This window comes from Psammomys obesus, unplaced genomic scaffold, assembly GCF_907164565.1.
Source record: "Psammomys obesus unplaced genomic scaffold, mPsaObe1.curated_primary_1811, whole genome shotgun sequence".
NCBI classification, from domain to species: Eukaryota; Metazoa; Chordata; class Mammalia; order Rodentia; family Muridae; genus Psammomys; species Psammomys obesus.
Window position 1 is genome coordinate 319,854 of NW_026590435.1, and position 22,515 is coordinate 342,368.

The 22,515-nt window shown below is 41.3% G+C and overlaps 1 protein-coding gene across 1 annotated transcript in view; it reads left to right on the top strand.

Moving 5' to 3' along the window:
• Positions 1–20,316, top strand: part of Sult2a1 (sulfotransferase family 2A member 1) — a 38,755-nt gene extending 18,439 nt beyond the window's left edge. Inside the window, 4 exon segments of the mRNA XM_055607380.1 lie at positions 2,662–2,691; positions 3,554–3,559; positions 6,965–7,142; positions 20,204–20,316. Coding sequence (XP_055463355.1) covers positions 2,662–2,691; positions 3,554–3,559; positions 6,965–7,142; positions 20,204–20,316 — 327 coding nt within the window.
• Positions 20,317–22,515: the final 2,199 nt, after the last annotated feature.

Below are 22,515 nucleotides of genomic sequence, written 5' to 3' on the forward strand. Positions count from 1 at the left end.
ATTTCCCACTTCTTACATAAAATTCCATTCACTCTGCCCATCAGTTGGCCATCAGGCTCAGCATCTGCTTTGACAGTCTATACTGCAGAAGCTTTCAGAGGCCCTCTGTGGCAGGTTTCAAGGTTGTTTCCTGTTTTCTTCTGGCTTTCAGAGGCCCTCTGTAGCGGGTTCCGAGGTTGTTTCCTATTTTCGTTTTCTTCTGATGTACATCCTCTTTGCCTTTCAGGATGGGGATTGAACATTTTAGTTAGGGTCCTCTCCTTTGCTTAGTTTGTTTAGATGTACAGCTTTTAGTGGGTTTATTCTATATTGTATGTTTATATGAGTGAGTATATACCGTGAGTGTCTTTTTGCTTCTGGGTCAACTCACTCAGGATGATCCTTTCCAGGTCCCACCATTTACCTGCAAATTTCATGATTTCCTTATTTTTCATTGCTGAGTAATACTCCATTGTATAGATGTACCACAGTTTCTGCATCCATTCTTCAGTTGAGGGGCATCTGGGTTGTTTCCAGCTTCTGGCTATTACAAATAAAGCTGCTACAAACATGGTTGAACAAATGTCCTTGTTGTGTACTTGCGCCTCTTTTGGGTATATGCCTAGGAGTGGTATGGCTGGATCTTGAGGAAGCGCTATTCCTAGTTGTCTGAGAAAGCGCCAGATTGATTTCCAGAGTGGTTGTACCAGTTTACATTCCCACCAGCAGTGGAGAAGGGTTCCCCTTTCTCCACAACCTCTCCAGCATGTGTTGTCACTTGAGTTTTTCATCTTGGCCATTCTGATGGGTGTAAGGTGAAATCTCAGGGTTGTTTTGATTTGCATTTCCCTAATGGCTAATGAGGTTGAGCATTTCTTTAAGTGCTTCTCTGCCATTCGATATTCCTCTGCAGAGAATTCTCTCTTTAGCTCTGTTCCCCATTTTTTAAGTGGATTACTTGGTTTGTTGCTTTTCAGCTTCTTTAGTTCTTTATATATATTGGATATGAGTCCTCTGTCAGATAGAGGGTTGGTGATGATTCTTTCCCAATCTGTAGGCAGTCGCTTTGTTTTGATGACGGTGTCCTTTGCTTTACAGAAGCTTTTCAATTTCATGAGGTCCCATTTATTGATTGTTGCTCTTAGAGCCTGTGCTGTTGGTGTTCTGTTCAGGAAGTTTTCTCCTGTACCAATGAGTTCTAGGGTATTCCCCACTTTTTTTTCTAGCCGATTTAATGTGTCTGGTTTTATGTTGAGGTCCTTGATCCACTTGGACTTTAGTTTTGTGCAGGGTGATAAGTATGGATCTATTTGCATTTTTCTACATGTAGACATCCAGTTGGACCAGCACCATTTGTTAAAGATGCTATCTTTTTTCCATTGTATGGTTTTGGCATCTTTGTCAAAAATCAGGTGTCCGTAAGTGTGTGGGTTTATTTCTGGGTCTTCTGTTCGATTCCATTGATCCACCATTCTGTTTCTATGCCAGTACCATGCAGTTTTTATAACTGTTGCTCTATAGTACAGCTTGAGATCAGGGATGGAGATACCTCCAGAAGATCTTTTATTGTAGAGGATTGTTTTAGCAATTCTTGGTTTCTTGTTATTCCATACGAAGTTGAGAATTTTTCTTTCCAGATCTGTAAAGAATTGTGTTGGCAATTTGATGGGAATTGCATTAAATCTGTAGATTGCTTTTGGTAAGATGGCCATTTTTACTATGTTAATCCTGCCAAGCCATGAGCATGGGAGATCTTTCCATCTTCTCATATCTTCCTCTAATTCTTTCTTCAGAGACTTGAAATTTTTTTCATACAAGTCTTTGACTTGCTTGGTTAGGGTTACGCCAAGGTACTTTATGTCATTTGTGGCTATTGTGAATGGTGTTGTTTCTCTAATTTCTTTCTCAGCCCTTTTGTCTTTTGTATACAGAAGTGCTACTGATTTTTTTGAGTTAATTTTATATCCGGCCACTTTGCTGAAGGTGTTTATCAGCTGTAGGAGTTCCCTGGTAGAGTTTTTGGGGTCGCTCATATATACTATCATATCATCTGCAAATAGTGATAATTTGACTTCTTCTTTTCCCATCTGTATCCCCTTGATCTCCTTCGACTGTCTTATTGCTCTAGCAAGGACTTCCAGCACTATGTTGAAGAGATATGGAGACAGTGGGCAGCCTTGTCTTGTCCCTGATTTCAGAGGGATTGCTTTAAGTTTCTCTCCGTTCAGTTTGATGTTGGCTATAGGCTTGCTGTATATCGCCTTTACTATGTTTAGATATGTGCCTTGTATCCCTGATCTCTCCAGTACTTTAAACATGAATGGATGTTGGATTTTGTCAAATGCTTTTTCAGCATCTAGGGAGATTATCATGTGGTTTTTTTTCTTTCAGTTTGTTAATATGGTGGATCACATAGATGGATTTCCGTATATTGAACCACCCCTGCATACCTGGGATGAAGCCTACTTGGTCATAGTGGATAATATCTTTGATGTGTTCTTGGATCCGGTTTGCAAGTATTTTGTTAAGTATTTTTGCATCAATGTTCATAAGGGAGATTGGCCTGAAATTCTCTTTCTTTGTTGAGTCTTTGTGAGGTTTAGGTACCAAGGTGATTGTGGCTTCATAGAATGAGTTTGGTAATGTTCCTTCTGTTTCTATTTTGTGGAATAGTTTGAAGAGAATTGGAGTTAGCTCTTCTTTGAAGGTCTGGTAGAATTCTGCACTGAAGCCATCTGGTCCTGGGCTTTTTTTGGATGGGAGACTTTTGATGACTGCTTCTATTTCTTTGGGGGATATAGGACTATTTAGTTGATTTACCTGGTCCTGATTCAGCTTTGGTGAGTCAAATCGATCAAGAAAATTGTTCATTTCATTTAGATTTTCAAATTTTGTGGCATATAGACTTTTGAAGTAAGTCCTAATGATTGTTTGGATTTCCTCAGTGTCTGTAGTTATGTCCCCCCTTTCATTTCTGATTTTGTTGATTTGGGTGGTGTCTCTCTGCCTTTTAGTTAGCTTGGATAAGGGTTTGTCTATCTTGTTGATTTTCTCAAAGAACCAGCTCTTGGTTTCATTGATTCTTTGAATTGTTTTATTTGTTTCTAATTGATTGATTTCAGCCCTGAGTTTGATTATTTCCAGCCGTCTACTCCTTTTTGGTGTGTCTGCTTCTTCTTTTTCTAGGGTTTTTAAGTGGGCCATTAAGTTGCTTGAATGAGCTGTCTCGAATTTCTTCTTGAAGGCACTTAGTGCTATGAACTTTCCTCTTAGCACTGCTTTCATTGTGTCCCACAAGTTAGGGTATGTTGTGTCTTCATTTTCATTGAGTTCTAGAAAGGCTTTAATTTCTTTCTTTATTTCTTCCCTGACCCAGCTGTCATTTAGTAACAAGTTGTTCAGTTTCCATGAGTGTGTAGGCTTTTTGCTATTTCTGTTGTTGTTGAAGTCCAGCTTTATTCCATGGTGATCAGACAGGATACAAGGGATTATTTCAGTCTTCTTGTATCTGTTGAGGCTTGCTTTGTGACCAACTATATGGTCTATTTTGGAGAAGGTTCCATGAGGTGCTGAGAAGAAGGTAAATTCTTTTGTGTTTGGGTGTAAAGTTCTGTAGATGTCTGTGAGGTCCATTTGATTCATGACCTCTGTCAGAGATATTGTTTCTTTGTTTAATTTCTGTTTTGTTGACCTGTCCTTTGTTGAGAGTGGGGTGTTGAAGTCTCCCACTATTAATGTGTGGGGATATATATGTGGTTTAAATATTATCAATGTGTCTTTTACAAATGTGGGTGCTCTTGTATTTGGGGCATAGATGTTCAGGATTGTGATGTCTTCCTGGTGGAATTTTCCCTTGATGAGTATGAAGTGTCCTTCCTCATCTCTTTTTATTAATTTTGGTTGAAAGTCTATTTTATCAGATATTAGAATGGCTACTCCTGCTTGTTTCTTGGGTCCATTTGCTTGGAAAGTCATCTTCCAACCTTTTACCCTCAGGTAATGTCTATCTTTGTGTCTTAGGTGTGTTTCTTGTATGCAACAGATTGCTGGGTTTTGTTTACGTATCCATTCTGTTAATCTGTGTCTTTTTACTGGAGAGTTGAGTCCATTGATGTTGAGAGAGATTAATGACCAGTGGCTGTTAGATCCTTTGATTTTGATGTTGGCTGTGTTCATAAGTTTGTGTGCTTGGTTGCTTTTTGTTTTGCTGTAGTAAGGTTAATTATTTCCTGTGTTTTCTTGACAGAAGCTAATTTTCTTGGGTTGTATTTTCCCTTCCAGTGTCTTCTGTAATGCTGGATTTGTGTGTAGGTATTGTTGAAATTTGTTTTTGTCATTGAATATCTTGTTTTCTCTGTCTATGAGGACTGAGAGTTTTGCAGGGTATAGTAGCCTGGGTTGACATCTGTGTTCTCTTAGGGTCTGCATGATATCTGTCCAGGCCCTTCTGGCTTTCATAGTTTCTGTTGAAAAGTCAGGTGTGATTCTAATGGGTTTGCCATTATATGTTACTTGGCCTTTTTCCCTTGCAGCTTTTAGTATTTTTTCTTTGTTCTGTATACTTCCTGTTTTGATTATTATGTGGCGGGAGGATTTTCTTTTCTGGTCAAATTTGTTGGGTGTTCTGTAGGCCTCATGTATCCTTATTGGCTTCTCCTTTAACTTGGGGAAATTTTCTTCAATGATTTTGTTGAAAATATTTTCTGGGCCTTGGAGAAGGGAGTCTTCTTTTTCCTCTATTCCTATTATTCTTAGGTTTTGTCTTTTCATATTGTCTTGGATTTCTTGGACGGTCTGTGTCAGGAATTTTTTGGATTTAACATTTTCTTTGACAGATACATCGATTTCTTCCATTGTATCTTCTACACCTGAGATTCTTTCTTCCATTTCTTGTATTCTGTTGGTTATGCTTACCTCTGTAGTTCCTGTTTTCTTCCCTAAATTCTTCCTCTCCATTATTTCCTCCATTTGTGTTTTCTTTAATTTTTCTAGTTCTATCTTCAGGTCTTGAGTTGTTTTGTTTACTTCCTTCACCTGTCTGCTTGTATTTTCCTCTTTTTCTTTTAGTTCCTTCAACTCTGTCTCTTTGATTTCTTTCAGTGATTTAATTATTTCTTCTCTGAAGGCCACAAGCTGTTTGGCTGCATCTTCCCGTATTTCTTCACGGATGGCCCTAATTTGCTTGTCTTTATCTTCCTCCATTTCTTTACGGATAGCCATGATCTGTTTGGTTTTATCTTCCTCTAATTCTTTACGTATTTTATCTGTTTCCTCTATTATTCTCTTCATCAACATAGATGTAAGGTCATCTTCTTGATTTTCTATTATGCTGCATTGTTCAGGGCTGTTTGCCCCTGGATGGCTGGGTTCTGGAGATGCCATATTGCTCTGTCTTTTGTTGGTTGAGCCTTTACGCTGACCTCTACCCATTGGGCTGATTTAGGTTTTGGCTGTTAGTTTCTGTGCTTCCTGGAGTCCTGAGGTAGGGAGTATCCCCTTGGCCGGAAGATGATTTTTCCTGAAGGAGTCCTTCTCTGCTTTTTGGTTATGGTCACTGTATGGCCAGTGTTTCTCCGGAGATGCCACTGCTCACCTCAGGTTTATAGCCCTGAGTAGTAGCTGTGGTCTATGTTAGGCAGGGGGGGATCTCCTCTTACCCATAAAATTTCTCAAGACAGCTGCCCCACTGCTGGGTTTCTTGTTATAAATTTAGTGTGCTGCTGCTCACTAAATTTCCATGTACAGTCCTCTTGAAGAAACTGCTGATTCTCTAGCTATGGGGTTTTCTCCCAACAGGGAAACTCAGTCTGTTATCCTGGGGCGCACAGTTCTGTCTGAGAAAGTGGGAGGTGCACTCAGCAAGTCTCTGGGCCAAAGGCTGATTGCTCTGCTCTGGACCTGGAGAATGTGCACCTAAGTTGAGTTGGCGCCTGGGGGCACTGTTCTGGTCTGGAGGCTGGGTGCCTCACTCTGGACCAGAAGCTGTGTGTCTCTGTCTGGGATGGCGGATGTAGGCACCACTCTGGTCCAGACGCTGTGGGTGCAGCCCCCCTGAAGGATCAGGGATTCCTACACTTTTGGCAGTCCAGCCAGGGACAACTGGCCGATCCCTGGCACAGTATCTGAGGGCTGCTGTAATGGCTCTTCGGCTCCTGCAGGTCCGAGGATGCAGCTGTGTGTGTGTCCCAGTGCCCCAGGGGAACGCAACAATGGCGGCAGAGCACAGCGCTTCTGCCTGCACTAGAGTCTGCGTGAGTCCAGGAAGTGTTTTGGTGCTGGGTGTCCTAAGCGTTAGAGCTGCTGACCCCCTCCGCTGGGGGTTTCCTCCTGCCAGAGACACGCAGTCTGGTGCCCTGGTGCCCTGGTGCCCACAGTTCTATCTGAGGCGGCGAATCACGCGCGCAGGCAGGGCTCTGTGCAGGCAGGCGCCTTTGTCCCTCCCGGCTCTGGGTCCGGGCTGGCTCTTGGGGTACCCGCGGAACCCGAGTCTTTTCCAGGGGATGTCTGGGTAACCTGAGGTTGGTCCCAATTGTTTCCTGCTCCGTGGGGTTATCTCTCGACTGGGAAATCCAGTCTATGGTGTTGTGGGCCCACAGTTCAGTCTGGGACCGTGACCAGATCGCGCTGGCGGGTAGCTCTGGGCTGGCGACCAAGCGCCTGGCGGAACGGGGATCTCTTCCGCCGTTTAGCCGGGTGAGTTAAAGCTGATCGAATCCCCCACCGTGGGGTATCCTCTCACCTGAGAAACACAACCACTTGTGTTTTATGGCCGCGAGTTCTGATTGCTGGTCACTGTGCCAATCCTGCTGTGCTGCTCCTCAGAATGAGAGTCCTCCCGGCGCTGCCATCTTGCCCCGCCTCCTTAATCCTCATTTTTTATGGTGCCGTTTCTTCATGTTTCTTTTCTCATCCATCAACAGTTAATTTTCTGCATCTGTCTAAGCTTTCTGCTAAAAACGCTCAATTTTCTTTCTTCTTCTTTTAGGACCCAAGAGGAACTATAGAGAAGATCTGTGACTTCCTAGGAAAGAAATTAGAGACAGATGAGCTGGATCTGGTTCTCAAGCACAGCTCCTTCCAAGCCATGAAAGAAAACAGCATGTCCAATTATAGTCTCATCCCAGAAGATATAATTACTAATGATTTGAAGCTCATGAGAAAAGGTAAAAAAATTCAATATGTCAGATCAACATATTCAATATACATCAGGGCTTGTTGTGTCAATGAGCCTCTAAGACATGTTGGGAATGTGTCAGCAGTCATTGCTCATCACTCTTTCTTTCTCAGAGACCTTAGAGAGTAATTTTTCCATGGCGATGATGAGGGCTTCAGGCTCCAAAAAGATCATTTGTTCTGGGAGATGATCTTGGGGTTGCAGAGGGTCATGTACAATAATTTCAATGGAAAATGAAACTAGTCATGTTTCTATGAGGGCTTGAAGACCTCAACTCTGAAAACAAAATGTTTAGAGCAGTAAACCAAAGATGTGCCTGGTATGATAACCACAGAACCAAAGAAATTACATGAACAGCTGGAAAAGATGTCAAATAGGTCGATATTGCTTTCCCCAAGAGAAACCCAATAAGAACTAAGAAAATTATTCTCCAGTGTTGAAATCTGATAGTATTTGCCAACTTATGTGTTCCATTAGGTTCCTGGCCACTTTGCTTCCTGAATCGTCTCTCCTCAAATAGGAATTTCCATGCTATCGATGTCTGTGCCACCTCTCTGCTGGAAGCAGATTGTGGGTGAAGTTTTACAGCTATGCAGTTGAGAAGTAACTGTGCCAGAATGAATCATACCTTGAATCTCACCCAAACCTCATTAGATAATAATAAATGAGATGGGACTCAGAGTTGAAGGTCGAACATTGAATATTTAACAGTGAATACAAACATGGGTATGGGTGAAGGAAGTAGAGAGTTATGGGTTTAATTTTCTTTGCCCTATACTTTAAATGCTCCATCCTTAACCTTCAGTCCTCCTCTGCTCCAGAGTGTGAGAATCAGGTACTAAGAATGTAAGGACATCAGATATTTACATAGAGAAAATACAGTGAAAGCAGTTACTAAAATGCATTTAATTCAATTCCCTTGATGAGCTCAGATTTAAGCATAATGACCTATCACCACTCACCACAAGAAAACAGGTATTTATACACTAAGAATCAAGACCTCTAGAAGACACAGCTGACCTCTTGACCTGGGTTCTAGATTGTATGGAGATAGAATTTTCAGTACTATAAGTGAAGGTCTCAGCTAAGAGAAATGGCCTATTCTTTGGCTTCCTGTAATAAGTCTGAATTTGGCGGAGGTAAAATAGTATATGAATCTAAAAGGCTGTTGTTAAAAGTCTCAAGGAATGAAATGGCTTTCTTTTTTTTCTTTCCATTTTTAATTTTAATTAATTACACTTTATTCACTTTGTATCCCCCAGTAGCCCCCTGCCTACCCCTCTCCCAATCACACCTTCCCTCCCCCTTCTCCACACATGCCCCTCCACAAGTCTCCTGATAGGGGAGGTCCTCCTCTCCTTCCTTCTGATCTTAGTCTATCAGGTCTCATCAGGAGTAGCTGAACTGTCTTCCTCTGTGGCCTCGTAAGGTTGCTCCCCCCTCAGGAGGGATGATCAAAGAGCAGGCCAATCAATTCATGTCCTTGTTCCCATTACTATGGAACCCACTTGGACACTGAACTGCCATGGGCAACATCTGTGCAGGGGTTCTATGAAATGGCTTTTTTAAAATAAAGAATGGCTATGGAAACTGACAAGGAGAATTTTGGCAAAGACAAACTGGAGCAGATGTAATAGAATTTAAGACACAATTCCATGAGAACTATTTTCATTTCCTCTTTTCCAAGAAGATTCTTCTAGGATGAAATCACACTTGGATTTAATCTCTTCCAAATGCACATAGTGTTTGTCATGTAACATAGATGATAGGGGGAATACATACATACATACATGATAGTAAGAACAGTAATTATACTGTAGTTCTATCAAAACATTTGATCTGACTTTATAATTCTTGAAATTTAATTTCCTAATGATTATATTTGACATATATGGGTTTTTCTTTTACATTTGAAGACAACTTTTATACTTGGAAATTATTTTCCTTATACTGGTCAGGCACACAGCTATGAGTCTCATTGGAAACCAGGTCACTGATGGGGAAGCCCGTCTTCATTACCCACGTGCTACTTTACTTTATTATAGAGGATGTGGAAATGGATTTGTACATAAGCACTTTTGAAAAAAGTACATAAGGTTAATATTAGTCTTTGAAATTCCTGTATCATATTGGTGCTATTTTATAATCACCAAGGTATGAGAAAATCAAATATTAATTCTCAAATCAATTTTATTATTTACCATTAGGTACCAAGTTCCATAAATCATAAAGCATAAAAAAGCTGTGTTAAGTGTTAGACTGGCCTTAGACAGGAGGGGTTTCCTAGACTTACTTTCCCTTTATTTAATTGCTCTTCTCAGAAGACAAGTGAAATAATTTTTGTTGCCTCTGCATAGCGACTTCATCAGCTTTACCTGGAATACACAATCATCCCTAGGCAGGATTTATCTGGTTTTAAGCTCCAAGTAATTAATTTCCCACATACAATTGTAGTCATTATAAATTTGTGTTTGGATACTGCAGAAAATGCAGAATGACATGTTTCATCTTTCTTCATCCACTGTTAGCCACAGGATGATTGTAAAGACAATGACACCATCAAGGCCTTTAGTGGTGAATATCTTCTGACAAACATCAGAAGTTCTAGCACTAAATTACTTCGTAGTGGGTGTTTCCTGGACAAAGTGTTGTGTTGGAACATTAATCAATGTCCCAACACTAATCAATGTCAGTTTTGGCTTAAGAAGATATTAATCAGAGACACACAGGTAAGATGACCTGAGGACAGAGGGAGAAGCCTGCTATCCACAGGATGAAAAGAAAAGCCTAGAAAGGTCTGGAGAACATCCTGATATGAGAAGAGCAGCATCCTGAACTATGAGTCAGTTCCTTTTAAAAAGTAGTCAAACCACCACGTGTTAGGGTTATCCTGTCATCTGACACCCAGGAGTTTGTGGAGACTTTAAGAAAGAAGGAATAGAGAAATGTGCACCTGGTAGGTGCACATGATTTTGATGTAGATGAACTTAGAACTCCATGTGTGTTCTAAAAAAATGCAAAGATGTGGTTCTCACATATGTACTGATTAATTCCAGTAGAAAGTCATATTGATCTTTCTGAGAATCTGATAGCACAGCATTTATTCTGGCTGATCAAGACCCAGGCATGCTGAGAGAAACAATGAAAAAAAAAAACATTTTCAAATAATGAAGAAGATAGGAGACCTCAGAGTAGCAATGGATATTGATAAGTTCCCATCTTAACTGATGACACTTTTATTTATATCCATAAACAGTATATTTAATTTAATATACCCACTGAAGAATTAAAATTAACTTATATGATAAATAAAGAGAGTAATGTTGAGTCAAGGGGCAAGATTGCGGTGCCATGAGAACACTGTGTCTGAGGAGCAGGACAACATTTTCTGTACAGCAACCAAAAGACTGAACTCTGAGCTATAAAACAACAGCGATCGTGTTTCCCAGGTGAGAGGAAACCCCCATGGTGTGGGAATCAATTTGGTCCACTCTCGGGTCACCCAGCCAGAACCCGGAAGAGATCCCGGGTCTTGCAGGCACTAGGTCACCAGACCAGAACCGCACGCCTGCTTGTCCTGATCACCTTCCCAGGCTGAACGGTGGGCACAAAAACACCAGAGACTGGGAGTCCTAGTTGGAAAAAAAAACCCACAGGGAAGGAAGGAAATGGGATTGGCCTTGGGTCACCCAGTCCTTTCCTGGAAAAGGTCTCACAGAATGGCGGATGTGAGCCACCATCACTAAACTGGGCTCCAGCAGTGAGCACAGAGACTGCTGCATGCCCAGCTCTCCGTCACAGACAGAGCTGGGCCCCCCAGGGCACCAGAGACTGAGAGTCCCTGTCGGGAGAAAACCCCACAGGGAAGAAAGCAAATGGGGACCCAATTAGGTCATCCAATATATCCCTGGAAAAGGTCCCACAGACCAACCCAGAAATCTGCTGTGCACCAACTATTCATCACAGACAGAACTGTGTGCCCCAGGGCACCAGAGACTTGGAGTCCCTGTCAGGAGAAATCCCCCACAGGGAAGGAAGCAAACAGGGGCGGACTAAGGCCACCCAGTATATCCCCGGAAAAGGTCTCACACACCAGCCCAACCCAGGGAGCTGCTGTGCACCAGCTAGCCTGCTGCTACCAGGAGAGCAGTACTCACCTGCCACAGATTACCACTTGGGTACTGGGGCACAGAGCCCCAACCTCAGAACTACAGAAGCCTGAGATCCCCAAGATCAACCCCTGAATACTTCTCCAAGGGGCAACCAGTTATCCCTAACAAAACTGACCAAACCGCGGGACACCCAGGTTACAGCAGCAGCTCATTAAATTTACAGCAAGAAACCCAGAATCAGGACAGCTGTCTCCAGGACTTCTCCGGGTGAGAGGAGAGCCCTCTTGACTAACAAAGACCACAGTTACCACTCAGGTCTGTACACCTGAGGTGAGCTGTGGCAACTCCTGAAAAAAACCGGCCCTACAGTGACCATACTCAAAAAGCTGAGGAAGTTTCCTTCAGGATAAACCATCTTCCTGCCAAGGGGATTCTCTCCACCACAGGATTCCAGGAACCATCAGAAACTAACACCCAACACCTAAGATAGCCCAATGAGTAGAGGCCAGCGTAAAAGCTCAACCAACAAAAGGCACAGTAATATGGCATCTCCAGAACCCAGTTATCCAGGGGCAAGTAGCACTGGACACCCAATGGATGCAGAAATTGTGGTACATCTACACAATGGAGTATTACTCTGCAATGAAAAATAAGGGAGCACAGGGTTTTTTCTGAGACTGACATGCAACCAAGGACCATGTATGAATGTAACCTAGAACCTCTGCTCAGATGTAGCCTGTGGTAGCTCAGTAACCAATTGGTTTCCCATAGTGAGGGGAACAAGGACTATTTCTAACAGGAACTCAATGGCTGGCTCTTTGGCCTCCCCACCCCCCAAGGGAGGAGCAGTCCTGTTAGGCCACAGAGGAGAGCTTTGCAGCCAGTCCTGAAGATACCTGATAAAACAGGATCAGATGAATGGGGAGGAGGTCCCCCCTATCAGTGGACTTGGCAAGGGGCACGGTGGAGATGAGGGAGGGACGGAGGGAGGGAGGGACTGGGAAGGAATGAGGGATCGGGACACGGCTGGGGTACAGAGTTAATAAAATGTAACTGATAAGAAAAAAATAAAATACAAAAAAAATAAATAAAAAAAATAAGGAAATCATTAAATTTGTAGGTAAATGGTGGGACTTGGAAAGGATCATCCTGAGTGAGCTGTCCCAGAAGCAAAAAGACACACATGGTATATACTCACTCATATAGACATATAACATAGGATAAACCTACTAAAACCCTGAACATCTAAAGAAACTAATCAAGAGAGCAGACCCTGACTAAAATATTCAATCCTCATCCTGAAAGGCAAAGAGGATAGACATCAGAAGAAAAAGAAAACAGGAAACAACCTAGGAACCTGCCACAGAGGGCCTCTGAAAGGCTCTGCCCTACAGACTATCAAAGCAGACATTGAGACTTAAGGCCAACTGATGGGCAAAGTGCATGGAATCTTAAGTAAGAAGTGGGAAATAGTAAGAACTGGAGAGGACAGGAACCCCACAAGGAAAGCAACAGAACCAGAAAATTTGAACACAGGGGTCTCCCGAGGGACTCATATTCCAACAAAGGAACATGCATGGAGATAACCTAGAACCCCTGCACAGATGTAGTCCATGATAGCATAGTAGCCAAGTGGGTTCAATAATAATGAGAAGAGGGACTGCCTCTGACATAATCTGATAGGCCTGTTCTTTGATCACCTCCCCCTGAGGGGAGAGCAGCCCTACCAGGCCACAGAAGATGACAATGCAGCCATTCCTGATGGGATCTGATAGACTAAGATCAGAAGGAAGGAAAGGAGGACCTCCCCTATCAGTGGACTTGGGAGGGGCAAGCGAGAAGAAGGAGGAGGGAGGGTGGGGCTGGGAAGGGAGGAGGGAGGGGCTAATGGGGGGATACAAAGTGAATAAACTGTAATTAATAAAAAATAAAAAATTAAAAAATTAAAAAATTAAAAAAAAGAAGTGGGAAATAGTAAGATCTGGAGAGGACAGTAATCCCACAAGGAGAGCAACAGAACCAGAAAATTTGAACACAGGGGTCTTCCCAGAGACTCATACTCCAACCAAATACCAGGCATGGAGATAACTTAGAACCCCTGCACAGATGTAGTCTGTGGCAGGTTAGTGTCCAAGTGGGTTCATAGTAATGGGAAGAGGGACTGTCTCTGACATGAACTGATTGACCTGCTCTTTGATCACCTCCCCCTGAGGGGGGAGCAGCCTTACCAGGACACAGAAGATGACAATGCAGCCACTCCTGATGAGATCTGATAGACTAAGATCAGAAGGAAGGAGAGGAGGACCTCCTCTAATAGTGGACTTGGGGAGGGGCATGTGTGAAGAAAGGGGAGGAAGGGTGGGGTCAGCAGGGGAGGAGGGAGGGGCTTATGGGGGGATACAAAGTGAATAAAGTATAATTAATAAAATAAAATTAAATTAAAAATAAAAAATGGCTAAATGAAAAGCAAAAAAAAAAAAAAAAAAGAAGATGACATAACATCTATGCTCATGAAGAGGATAACAGAGAAAACAAATAAAATGCGTAAAGACCTAGAGGAAGATAAATTCAAACAGATCATGGCCAACCATAAATAAATAGAGGAAGATAAAAACAAACAGATTATGGCCATCCATAAAGAAATAGAAGAAAATAAAGAAAAACAGATTATGGCCGCTATAAAGAAATACAGGAAGTTGCAGCCAACCAGTTTGTGGCCTTTAGAAAGGAAATACTTAAATCACTGAAAGAAATTAAAGAAACAGAGGATTGTTCAAACAAACAGCTGAAGGAATTGAAGGAAAAAGAGGAAAATACAGTCAGACAGGTGAAGGAAATCAACAAAACGGCTCAATATCTGAAGATAAAATTGGAAAAATTAAAGAAAACACAAATGGAAGAAATTGTGGAGCGAAAGAACTTAGAAAAGAAAACAGGAACTACAGAGGTAAGCATAACAAATAGACTACAAGAAATGGAAGAAAGAATCTCAGCTGTGGAGGATACAATGAAAGAAATCGATGTATCCATCAAAGAAAATGTTAAATCTAAATAATTCCTGGCACAGCACAGACCGTCCAAGAAATTCAACACAACATAAAAAGACAAAACCTAAGAATAATAGGAATAGAGGAAAAAGAAGATTCCCTCCTCCAATGCCCAGAAAATATTTTCAACAAAATCATTGAAGAAATTTTCCCAACTTAAAGGAGAGTCCAATAAGAATACAAAATAACACCCAATAAATTAGACCAGAAAAGAAAATCCTCTCACCACATAAAATCAGCTCATTCAAGTAACTTAATGCCTCACCTAAAAACCCTAGAAAAAGAAGAAGCAGACACACCAAAAAGGAGTAGATGGCTGGAAATAATCAAACTCCGGGCTGAAATCAATCAATTAGAAACAAATAAAACTATTCAAAGAATCAATGAAACCAAGAGCTGGTTCATTGAGAAAATCAACAAGATAGACAAACCCGTAGCCAAGCTAACTAAAAGGCAGAGAGACACCACCCAAATCAACAAAATCAGAAATGAAAACCGGGACATAACTACAGACACTGAGAAATCCAAACAATCATTAGGACTTACTTCAGAAATCTATATGCCACAAAATTTGAAAATCTAAATGAAATGGACAGTATTTTTGATTGATTCCACTTACCAAAACTGAATCAAGACCAGGTAAATCAATTAAATAGTCCTATATCTCCCAAGGAAATAGAAGTGGTCATTGAAAGTCTCCCATCCAAAAAAAGCCCAGGACCAGATCGTTTCAGCGCAGAATTCTACTATACTTTCAAAGAAGAGCTAACTCCAATTCTCTTCAAACTATTCCACACAAAGACCCAACAGAGAAAGAGAATTTCAGGCCAATCTGTCTTATGAACATTGATGGAAAAATACTCAACAAAATACTTGCAAACTGAATACAAGAACACATCAAAGTTATCATCCACTATGACCAAGTAGGCTTCATCCCAGGTATGCAGGGGTGGTTCAATATACGGAAGTCCATCAATGTGATCCACCATATTAACAAATTGAAAGAAAAAGACTGCATGATCATCTCCTTAGATGCTGAAAAAGCATTTGACAAAAATCCAACATCCATTCATGTTTAATGTATTGAAGAGACCAGGGATACAAGGCACATATCTAAACATAGTAAAGGCAATATACAGCAAGCCTATAAACAACATCAAACTAAATGGAGAGAAACTTAAAGCAATCCCACTGAAATCAGGGTCAAGGAAAGGCTGCCCACTTGCTCCATATCTATTCAACATAGTTCTGGAAGTCCTTGCTAGAGCAATAAGACAGTTGAAGGAGATCAAAGGGGATAAAAACTAGAAAGGAAGAAGTCAAAGTATCACTATTTGCAGATGATATGATAGTATACCTGAATGACCCCAAAAATTCTACCTACAGGTGATAAACACCTTCAGCAAAGTGGTTGGATACAAAATTAACTCAAAAAAAATCAGTAGCACTCCTGTATACAAAAGACAAAAGGGCTGAGAAAGAAGTTAGGGAAACAGCACCCTTCACAATAGCCACAAATGACATAAAGTACCTTGGTGTAACCTGAATTAAGCAAGTCAAAGAATTGTATGAAAAAAATTTCAAGTCTCTGAAGAAAGAATTAGAAGAAAATATCAGAAGATGAAAGATCTCCCATGCTCATGGCTTGGCAGGATTAATATAGTAAAAATTACAATCTTACCAAAATCAATCTACAGATTCAATGCAATTCCCATCAAATCAACAACACAATTCTTTACAAATCTTGAAAGAAAAATTGTCAACTTCATATGGAATAACAAGAAGCCCAGAATTGCTAAAACAATCCTCTACAATAAAAGACCTTCTGGAGGTATCTTCATCCCTGATCTCAAGCTGTACTATAGAGCAACAGTTTTTGTGGGTTTTTTTTGTTGTTGTTGTTTTGTTTTTTGGTGGTTGTTTTATTTTTATTTTTTATTTTATTAATTACACTTTATTCATTTTGTATCCCCCCATAAGCCCCTCCCTCTTCCCCTCCCGATCTCACCCTCCCTCCCCTTTCTGCATGCATGTCACTCCCCAAGTCCACTGATAGGGGAGGTTCTCCTCTCCTTTCTGATCTTAGTCTATCAGTTCTCATCAAAAGTGGCTGCATTGTCCTCTACCTTGGCCTGGTAAGGCTGCTCCCCCCTCAGGGGGAGGTGATCAAAGAGCAGGCCAATCAGATTATGTCAGAGGCAGTCCCTCTTCCCATTACTATGTAACCCACTTGGACACTGAACTGCCATGGGCTACATCTGTGCAGGGGTTCTGGGTTATCTCCACGAATAGTCCTTGGTTGGAGTATGAGTCTCTGGGAAGTTCCCTGTGTTCAAATTATCTTACTCTGTTGCTCTGCTTGTGGAGTTCCCGTCCCCTCCAGCTCTTACTATTTCCCACTTCTTATATAAAATTCCATTCACTCTGCCCATCAGTTGTCCATCAGGCTCAGCATCTTCTTTGATAGTCTATGCTGCAGAGGCTTTCAGAGGCCAAAAACTGCATGGTGCTGGAATAGAAACAGAATGGTGGATCAATGGAACTGAACAGAAGACCCAGAAATAAACCCACACACTTATGGACACCTGATCTTTGGCAAAGATGCCAAAACCATACAATGGAAAAAAGTATCTTCAACAAATGGTGCTGGTCTAACTGGATATCTACATGTAGAAAAATGCAAATAGATCCATACTTATCACCCTGCACAAAAGTAAAGTCCAAGTGGCTCAAAGACCTCAACATAAAACCAGAAACATTAAATCGGTTAGAAGAAAAAGTGGGGAGGACCTTAGAACTCATCGGTACAGGAGACAACTTCCTGAACAGGACACCAACAGTACAGGCTCTGAGAGCAACAATCAATAAGTGGGACCTCATGAAGCTGAAAAGCTTCTGTAAAGCAAAGGACACTGTCATCAGAACAAAACAACAGCCTACAGATTGAGAAAGGATCTTCACCAATGCTATATCTGACAGAGGGCTAATATCCATAATACATAAAGAACTAAAGAAAACAGCAACAAATCAAGTAATCCAATTAAAAAAAAACTTGGGAACAGAACTAAACAGAAAATTCTCAGTAGAGGAATATTGAATGGCAGAGAAACACTTAAAGAAATGCTCAACCTCATTAGCCATCAGGAAAATGCAAACCAAAACGACCCTGAGATTTCACCTTACACCTATCATCATGGCTAAGATCAAAAACTCAAGTGACAAAATATTCTGGAGAGGTTGTGGAGAAAGGAGAACCCTCGTCCACTGCTGATGGGAATGTAAACTTGTACAACCACTCTGTAAAGCAATCCAGCACATTCTCAGACAACTAGGAATAACACTTCCTCAAGATCTTGCCACACCACTCCTAGGCATATATCAAAAAGAGGCTCAAGTACACAGTAAGGACATTTGTTCAACCATGTTTGTAGCAGCCTTATTTGTAATAGCCAGAAGCTGGAAACAACCAAGATGCCCCTCAACTGAGGAATGGCTACAGAAATTGTGGTACATCTACACAATGGAATATTACTCTGCAATGAAAAAATAAGGAAATCATGAAATTTGCAGGTAAATGGTGGGAACTGGAAAGGATCATCCTGAGTGAGCTGTCCCAGAAACAGAAAGACACACATGGTATATACTCACGCATATAGTCATGTAATATATGATAAACCTACTAAAATCTGTACATCTAAAGAAACTAATCAAGAGGACTCTGACTAAAATGTTCAATCCTCATCCCAAAAGGCAAAGAGGAAGGACATCAGAAGTAGTAGAAAACAGGGAACAAGTTAGGAACCTGCTACAGAGGGCCTCTGAAAGGCTCTGCCCTGCAGACTATCAAAGCAGATGCTGAGACTTATGGCCACCTGTTGGGCAGAGTGCATGGAATCTTATGAAAGAAGTGGGAAATAGTAAGATCTGGAGAGGACAGGAACTCCACAAGGAGAGCAACAGAACCAGAAATTTTGAACACAGAGGTCTTTCCAGAGACTCATACTCCAACCAAGTACCATGCATAAAGATAACCAAAACCCCTGCACAGATGTAGCCCAAGGCAGTTCAATGTCCAAGTGGGTTCCATAGTAATGGGAAGTGCCACTGCCTCTGACATAATCTGATTGGCCTGCTATTTGATCACCTCCCCCTGAGGGGGGAGCAGCCTTACCAGGCCACAGAAGATGACAATGCAGCCACTCCTAATGAGATCTGATAGACTAAGATCAGAAGGAAGGAGAAGAGGACCTCCCCTATCAGTGGACTTGGGGAAGGGCATGTCTGAAGAAGGGGATGGAAGGTGGGATTAGGAGGGGAGGAGGTAGGGGTTTATGGGGGGGATACAAAGTGAATAAAGTATAACTAATAAAAGTTAAAAAATAAAGAAATAACAAGGAGAGTAATGTTATACAGAAAAGATGTCTTCTGTTGTCAATATTTTAAATTCAAATCCATCTCCATTACTGTCATTCTGGGTAACATCTCAAAGAATAGTTTTTTCTCATCAGCAAACAATGCCAGCACTTTCCTCAGTTATCCATGAATACATTCAACAATTGCACACTGAGAATATTCTTTTTAAATTATTTTTATTAATTACAGTTTATTCACTTTGTAAAACCCCCAGTTCCTCCCTCCCTCCTCCCCTCCCAACCCTACCCTGCCTCCCTCTTTCTCACCCATGCCCCTGTCTCCATCCACTGATAAGGGAGGTCCTCCTCCCCTTCCCTCTGATCCTAGTCTATCAGGTCTCATCAGGACTGGCTGCACTGACTTTCTCTGTGGCCTGGTAAGGCTGCACATCTCTCAGGGGGAGGTGATCAATGAGCAGGCCAATCAGTTCCTGTCAGAGACAGTCCCTGTCCTGTATGTCTGGCACTCTTTGAGAAATGGAGTGTTTGACAATTTAAGAACCAAATTACTTTTCAAATATATTACATGCATATTTTATGCATATATTAAAAAAGGAAATGCATGGAACAATCATAGTGCCACAGCTATGAAATTAAAGAAAGCAAGGATGGCGCCACTGGGTTGTGCATGGAGGACAGATAGAAAAAGATGGTTACAATGGCGTCAATAAAGAGACACAAGAAAAAGATTTAATTATATGAAAGACATCTCCCCTCCAGGGTGAAAGAAAATGGTACAGTGTGAGAAGTTGGACAATCTGACATCTCTAAGACCAAAAGTAAACACCTACTGGAATGGAGTAATGAGAGACAGCATATGACCATATGGGATGGTGCTACAAAGAATAGGGAGTGAAATTATATAGATCTTCATGCACCGCAAAACACCATGACTATGTAAAAACAGGAATTCTGGCATGTTCTCAGCTGGAAGTGACAGGGTCCCCTGTATCTTCTGGAAGAATAAAGATGGCTGACATGCTGATCACAACTGTGTATATCTGCTGCGCTCAGTGTGAACAGACACACGCATAAGTGAAAGCAATTTAAAAATATTATTTAAAAGTTGCTTGCCTGTTGTGAAGAACTTCTGTAAGTAAACACTGAAATATAGAAAGAACAATTTAAGTCCTTTTGGATCACTGAGATGATGAGCACTGTGTGGTTGGGTAGTGGGATGGAAGCAGGTGTCACGGGAAGAAGAAACACTCTGAAAACATAGAAAAGCAGAACCAGAGATGCTGCTTTTAGGTTGTCTAGCAGTAGGTTGAGTGAGGAAAAGATGCCACACAATTTCCACAGAAGGAGAAGTCTGTATATGATCTCAAGGCATAAGGACGGTTCTTCCAGAACTGGTAGTTCCACTGTATTAACTGTGTGGTCCTTGTCAAGCAGATGGTAAGAACATGAAAAGGGAGGAGCAGAAGCAGTGTTAAGACCATTATCAACCCATCTATGTGTCCAATTCCCATTTTCCAGGCACAACTGTGGACTGGAAGAATCACTTCACCATAGCCCAAACTGAAGCCTTCAATAAAGTATACCAAGAGAAGATGGCCAGTTTCCCTCTGGGACTCTTCCCATGGAAATAAGTTCTCAAAAAACTTTTAAATCTTGTGTGGATACCAGTGTTCATTTTCCTATTGTTAATGTGAATGGCTGGGTATAGTCATGAAATAAATCCTCTTGAAGGATTGTGAAAGGTTTTTTTTATGTAATAGTCATAGTAGTAGTGTGTATTTGTGTGTGTGTGTGTGTGTGTACATTTCTGTTTGTAGTGCTTTCAGAGGCCAGAAGAGTGCACTGGTTCCCAGGGAGCTGCAGTTCTATGTATCGTCTTCTTTGGGTCCTAGGAACTGATCTTAGGTACCTAAGATTAATTTAGCTATTAACTTCTGAGTCTTCTGTCCTGCCCAGAATCTTGGACTCCTGACTCATCAAATGTTTGCTTCTTTTATTTCGGGTTTGTTATGTCTCATCAGCAAACTCCATTTCACTTCATGGAATTCCAGCCTTAAAATGATCTTTTATTTTTTTGAGACTCTGTTTCTCTCTGGCTGTCCTGGAACTCAGTCTGTAAACCAGGATGGCTTTGAAATAAGAGATTCACTTGCCTTTATTCCCAAGGGTTTATATGAAAGATGTGCACCACCATCACCTGGTCTAAAAACAAGTCTTTGCAATATTTTTCACATAAAAAACACTATAGAAAAAAATTAGGTATAATCTAAAGTTTTGTGAAATTTTAACATATGACATAAAATTTAGACTTATCTAAGTCTCCCATTCATAGCACCATGGATTTTCACAATGTATGCTGTTTTGGACAGAGGAACAGATTTTGTTGTTGTTTTTTGTTTGTTTTTGTTTTTGTCTGTGACACTGTGGCAGAAAATTGTATTAATAAAGACTTTAAAACCTCATACAAATAACATATGGACTAAAAAGTTTATAAACTTCCATATCTGCTACAGTATCTTCTACTTGGATTTTGCTTTTTGTTGTTTTTTGATAATTTTTAATAAGTGTAAAAATAACGGGTTTCATAATGAAACTTTTATATATATGCATATCATTGTAAACTACTCAGTATTGTTCCTTTACTCATCAAGCCTGTCCTTTCCCCTCTTGTTAGTACTTTCTCCTCCAACATAGCATCCCTCAATTTAAATGCCATATAGACACACTTGTACTTAAATCTAGATGTGCAAAAAGGAGAATAAGTGCAATATTGTCTTTTGTTTTTATGGCTGAGGGAGTGATTTTGTTGAAGATATTAGGGAGTATACAGCCAGAGGCACCTGAAAGATCCCAGAGCAGGAAGAGAAAGTAATACACTGAGCATAACCAGCAGAAAAAGGCCAGCACATGATGGGATCCCAGGCCATGCCAGAACTCTCTGTACTATTGCATTTCTCTCCATCCTCAGTGTGTGCCCCCCTTTTTTCCCCTTTCTTCCCCTTTCCATTTCTCTGCCCTAATGGCTCTGCTCCCATCTGTCTGCCTGTCAACATATCCTCTTGTCTGCTTCTACCATTTCCCCAGGTCTTGCTCCCCTTCCTTCCCCAATAAGCCTCTTTTACATTAGGTCAATTGCAGGCATAATTACTCAGGGGCATACCTTGGCACTGGCATTTTATGTCATAACACCCTATGTTTTTGAATTCTGTTGACCGGAAGGTATCAAACATCTTCAAGCACAAAACAATCCACAGGACTCCAAACTCAGTTAACCAGAAATAAAAATAGTCATAAATAACCAATGGGCTATGGGGCACCTCCCCTACTTGTGTGCAAACAGGGGTGTACCAACTACTTCAGATTTCCCCTGTTCATCAGATAGGGTACCCCATAACCAGAAGCCAGAAAAAACAGCAAGTTATGTAAAAATGCTTGCCATTTTTCTCCAATTGTGGCTGTTCACCTCTGAAATCCATAGAATGGAAAGCATTTTCCAGGGACCTGGGATCAGCTGGGTCAGCTATCCTAAGGTGCCATTGAACCTGGCAGCCTACTTTTTCAGGACCACAAATTGAAGAATGTCAAACAGAATAGACACCAGAAGTGGTGGAAGAGAAGGAATAGGATGGGAGTCCATTATAGAGGGTCCTCTGAAAAGCTCCACCCAGTAAGGGAGGGACAGATGCTGAGACACAAAGTCAAACTTTGTGCAGAGCACCAAAAATTTTATGGAAGAAGGGGGGGAACAGAACAAGAAGGAGGGATAGGAGCTCTGTAAGTAGACCCAGGGAGTCCTGCAGAGACTGATGCACCAACAAAGGACCATACAT